The sequence below is a fragment of the Elephantulus edwardii genome, unplaced genomic scaffold (assembly GCF_000299155.1).
Source record: "Elephantulus edwardii isolate Elephantulus edwardi_28Jun2011 unplaced genomic scaffold, EleEdw1.0 scaffold00082, whole genome shotgun sequence".
NCBI lineage: Eukaryota > Metazoa > Chordata > Mammalia > Macroscelidea > Macroscelididae > Elephantulus > Elephantulus edwardii.
In genome coordinates, this window is record NW_006399832.1 from 3,370,363 (window position 1) to 3,375,965 (window position 5,603).

Below are 5,603 nucleotides of genomic sequence, written 5' to 3' on the forward strand. Positions count from 1 at the left end.
TTATGAAAATTAATAAAATATAATTAAAGAAAAAAAAAAGAAAATGAGAAAAAAAAAAAAGAAATCAGGGAATTCTTGTGGTCTAGATAAGAAGCTGCACTGCAATCCCAAATGCATGCAATTTGAATTCACCAGCTGGTCTGCAGGTGAAAGATAGGCAGTATCTTCCAGTGTGATTTACTTTCTCTGAAAACTCACAGAGAGTCAGCTATGAGTCAGTCCCGAATCAATAGCACACAACAACAATACATCAGACCCCAGTGTCCTTCAATCTCCTGGTCCAAAATAACAAATCTCAGGACTTTCATCACTTTACTTCCCTGTATCAATCATCTTATAAATGATCAGGCACTCAGAATTTGGGGGCTAGATTCTAATTTTCAACTTTGTTTCTAACTAGCAATGTAAACTTGAAATACACAGACCACCTCTCAGAACTTCAGATTTCCTTTTCTCATAAAGAGAGAAACTGGAAAACATATGGGGGAAGTTCTGCTCTGTCCATCATGGTCATTGAGTCAGCATCAAGATGACAGCAGTGGGGTGTGTTTGATTGGAGGGTACCCCCCATTCAACAATCAGGACCATGCAGACAAATCCTCTGCCATTTCTCTTGACTTCTTTACTGCCATGAAGCCCCTAAGAGTTGAGGAACAGAGCATTTTATCTTATCAGTTGGGGGTGTCAGGGGGGACCAAAACAAAACACACTTGATGTTTATTTAGAATCAGCCCAGCTGAGTTCAAGAGTTTGCTAAAAGGCAAATCAGAGTTAATTTGTTTGAAGTCCTTTGGGGGCAGGGGTGTTAAGATTCCCAATTAATACTTTGTCCATGACTGTTTTTAAAATGAGCATTCTCTTTTTCCTAAAAACTCAGGAGTCTCTTTCTCCACTTCTCATCAGTGTATGTGAGAGAGAAACAAGGGAGAAAGAATGAATTTCTGTTGCCAAGAACAAGCCTTCTGAATGCAGACATACCCAAGAACTCTCGGTTCATCAAGCCATGAGAAAGCTTAAGAAAGTGCTGGCAACAGTCGCCGCCTGCCTGCTGCTCACAGCCTCTCCCCTCTGGCATGGCCATGAAGAGCTCACACTTTTCTTTCCAAAGATTTCTAACAAGCTCATTAGTGAGAATGACCCGGGAAAAGGGAAGCGTTCCCTTGCATTTTCTGATCTGCGCTCCCAGAACACTCTGTCAGGCTCCAGGAGACAGACAATTCAAACCAGAACAGTATTAAACACAGCGCAGCTGATCCTAATTCTTCCCAACCCGCGCGGCCCCCTGGCGCAGCTGGGACGCCGAGGTGGGTAGGACCAGCCTGGCGGAGTCTAACGAACGCCCAGCATTACATTCTTTCTCAGCATCCAGCGCTCGCTACCGCGGGGATTCTCTCACCATAATTCCTCGTTGTGGAATGCACTGACATGAAAAACATGCTTTTAATTTAAAGGGAAAAGCAGAAAAATAGGAGTCGTTACCCCCACCAAAACCAACAACTCCGAACCCTAAGCAGTGTGGGAGGAATACACGTGAGTTTTGAAAAGAACAAGACACAGGTAAGAGAGGGTGAAACAGGGCTAAGAGGGAAGCAGGCTGTGCTGCCTGGAAAGGTACTTTACAAAGGAAGTTGCATTCATAGAAGCCACTGGACTTGGTAACTGTCTACCTGGCAGCAGCGTTCCCCCAGCGCCACGCTCTGGGGCCCTCTCTCCGCGCGCACTCACCTGCAATCCCTTGCAAAAGCCCACAGACGTTGAAGATGCTTTTCTTCATGATGCTCTGCACACACATGGTGAAGACGGACACCAAGGCCACCGTGCAGAGAATGAAGATCCCCACGGCTAAGAAAATAGCAGTGGCCTGCCAGAAGCCACTGGCAATCTCGCCGAAGCTCTCGGCATAGGGCCCGCACAGCGTGTCCCGTTGCAAGTGCTGCACCCCGGGGTTGGGGATGCAACGCGCGTAGATGCCCAGTGTGGGGTGGTAGGGCTCTGGGGCTCCTGGCTGGGCATCCGGCTCCATGGGGCCGCGGGGCGCCTTGGCTTTTCCAATCAGCCAGTCCGCGCTCATGAAGGCGATGAGTTCTGCAAAAGCCACTACAATACTCAGGAGGGTCCAGAGCATCGAGCGACAGGTGACAATGACATGACACATATTGAGGTTCCAAGGCAGGACTCCACGGGTTAATGGAAGGAGAAAGCGGAGGAGCGAAGAGAGGAGAGCGCACGGAGGAGCCCGCCTCGGAGAGGGGAGGTGGCGGCGCTGGTCATTCACTCCGTCAGCTTCTGGTTTTCGCTTCCTCTGGCAGCGAGGTCGGAGCCAGCCAGCTCGTGGTAAGGTCAGTACTCATCCTGACACATGGCGCTCCCTCCGGCTCCCGGGCTCTCGCTGTCCAGCTGCCCTGCAGCCTCACCTTTAGGAGAGAAAGGAGGAGGTCGTTAGGCGAGCGCAGGCCCCGCCCCGGCAGCCTGGCCAACTGCGAACTTCGAGGGCTGAAGCCCAAGTGTGACTGCTGCGCAGGGCAGGGCCCCGAGCGCACACTCACTGGGCTGTTCCCGCCGCCGGGAAACTCCCTGGCTTCATGCTCTCTCACCCCGTCCCTTCCCAGCCGCTCAGGTCCCCGACCGAGCCTCTCTCCACCACGTCCTGGTCCCCAGCCAGCATGCCTGTCTCTCCTAGTGCTTTGGCTGCTTTCCTTTGTTTCAAAGGCTCCCTCACCACACACTCCTAACTGCCTATAGTTGTTAACCTTATCTACAGGGAACAGGAGAGAAGGGAAGAGGCCAACGCCAGTCCCTGCGCCCATCATGGGCACCCTGAGTTCAGCAGGAGGGTACTGACTGCCTCAACCACTTGGGACTCAGCTCCCAACTCCCATCATCTTTTACTAAGAAAAATCAAACAGATCCAGATAGAGCGAGATGTGATGAAATGGAACTATGGCAATGGTTACCTTTTTGTTGGAGGGTTGGGGTTTTTTTTTTTTACCTTTCTTCTAAGGACTCTTAAAAGGGATTCTTACCTGTTACTTAGTGCTCCATAAGCTAAGTCTTAAAAAACATTTCACCAAAAGCCTTAGTTTAACAGTCAAGAGTCGCAACACCCAACTTTTATTACATGGAAATTATTTACCAGCAGTAAACAAGGACTCATGAGAGTGCAAGCTTCTTATGTGAATGAAAATACAAAAGGAAACAATTCCATGAAAAATACTAAAACAGTGTTTCCCAAACTATTTTTCATCTACTTCTCACAAGATTATTTTTAGACAAAAGAAACTACAATGATTAAAACTCAAGGAAGAGCTCATGACTTACTCACTTGGGGAAATTATTAAAAATGGAGGCATTAATGGCCGATATCATTACAATTGAGCGGACTTGTTGACAACAGACACTTGTCTTGAAGAATGCAGTCCCTTGAATTCTCCCAGTTCATCCCCATGTGCCTCTGCCCAGCTTAGACTCACTCTGGGTCTGGAGCTCAACATGCTCATTGTTCCTGATTTCACAGAGGACTCATTCTGTTCCAGGGACAAATGACTTCATTACCAGAGAGAACTTTGCTCTCACAGCCCAAACTTCCAACCAGCAGAGCCTGAACCAGGGGCCATCAGGGCTTGTCTGAAGTCCAGTTTTGGCCATCTCTCCAAGAACAGTTAGAACTGTGCACCTCACATCTGCCTCATGGGAGCATGCCTCATTCCGAATGACTATAGATTTGACTAACCCTGGTCACACAGCTCCGAGTAAATGGGAGTAAATGGCAAAGAGCCTCCTGCCATGCTGGGAGTGGGGCAGGGCAGGGAATTATCTAAAGGGGAAAGAAATGGGGACATAAGGAAGCTCAGTGTTGAATCTTAAACTGTTTACACCGTGCATCAGCTGTCTGCCTATGGCTACCTGGGATTAAGAGGAAACTCTGCTTATCTCCTAAGGCTCAACCTATTTAAAAGTCCTCCTATCAGTTTCGTGCACAAGATGATACTCTGGGGAAACAGGTAACAATACAAAGAGTGTGTGTGTGTGTGTGTGTGTGTGTGTGTGTGTGTGTAACAGCGCTGTGCTGGGTGGTATGTAAGGGAGAAGTGGTGTGCTTCCATTTCAGCAATTTGGAGTTCATCAGGTTTGGGCTCTAAAATTAGCCATATGGACAGCTAACTTCCTGTGCCCCAGCTTCCTCTCTACCACAGGGGGGTTAGCTGCTGTACTTATCTACTTCAACTTACGGTTACAGGAATAAAGAGCCTATAAAGCACTTCATACAGTGGCTGGCTTTCCCCCAGCACGGATGATATCAGCCAAACAACAGCTTAACCACTTGGAGACGATCAGTAAACAGCAGCAACACACAGAAAAGATAAAGCTTCAGGCTATTCAGAGCCTAGAGTTGCAGTACTTAAGATATACCAGGAACAAAAATTTGAGCTCTGGTAGCCTAGTCATAAGAATCTTTGCTGCAATTCCAAAGGCACATGGTACAAATCTGCCAGCTGCTGTGGGGGAGGATGGTAAATCTCCTCCTGTGCAATTAAATGCCTCTGGAAATCCACTGGAGGGTCAGCTATGTGTTGGTTCCAACTCAATGGTACACAACAACAATAACAATAAGCAAAAACATGAATGATCCAAGAAACATTAAAAGTAGATGGAGGGAATACACAGAATCAATGTACCAAAAAGAACTGGCTGACACTGAAATATTTCAGGAAGTGCCATATGATCAAGAGTCACTGGTAATGAAGGAAGAAGCTGAAACTGCATTGAAAGCATCAACAAAAAAATAAGGCCCCAGGATGTGCTCACCAGTCTGTGCCTGGAAATTTGTAGGACAGCTCTCTAGCCAATGCACTGGACAAGTCCGTATTTGCTCCCATTAATGTTGAAATTATAGGAAAATACCATCAATATCATATGCAAGCAAAATACTGCTAAAGATGGTACCAGGGATATTACTGCTGATGTCAGACAGATCCTAGCTAAAAGCAAAGAATACCAGAAGAATGTCTATTTCTGCTTTATTGACTATGTGAAGGCATTTGACTATGTGGATCAGAACAAATTATGATTAACATTAAGAAGGAGTCCCAAGACATTTAACTATGCTCATGTGAAGTCTATACCTAGATCAAGAGGCTATGTGTGAACAGAGCAAGAGAACACTACATGGTTTAAAATGAAAAAGTTGCAACAAATGCTGGGGAGGCTGTAGAGAAATGGGAACTCTTATTCACTGCTAGTGCAGTGTGCCATGGTATAGGTGCTGTGGAAAGCCAACTAGTGCTTTCTCAAAAAGCTGGAAATGGATGTATCATTTGACCTAGTAATTCCATGGCTGGGAATGTGCCTAAAGAGACCAGAGCCATGACTCAAATACATGTATGTATGCACACTTATGTTTATTTCTGTATTATTCACACAACCCAAGTATCCCAAAACAAGAAAATGGACAGAAAAAACTATGATACAATCACACAATGGAATATTATGCAGTACTGAACAGTGAACTCATAAAGCATTACACAATATGGGGGAGCCTGGAAGACATCATGCTGAGTCAAATACTATGTAACTATACTATACTATATAACTATACTATGAAG

The 5,603-nt window shown here is 46.2% G+C and overlaps 1 protein-coding gene across 1 annotated transcript in view; it reads right to left on the reverse strand.

The window, feature by feature from the left end:
- Positions 1-2,155, reverse strand: part of LOC102852241 (lipoma HMGIC fusion partner-like 2 protein-like) — a 28,737-nt gene extending 26,582 nt beyond the window's left edge. The window contains exon 1 of the mRNA XM_006889843.1: positions 1,726-2,155. Within this exon, the coding sequence (XP_006889905.1) occupies positions 1,726-2,155 (430 nt within the window). The remainder of the gene's footprint in view (positions 1-1,725) is intronic.
- Positions 2,156-5,603: the final 3,448 nt, after the last annotated feature.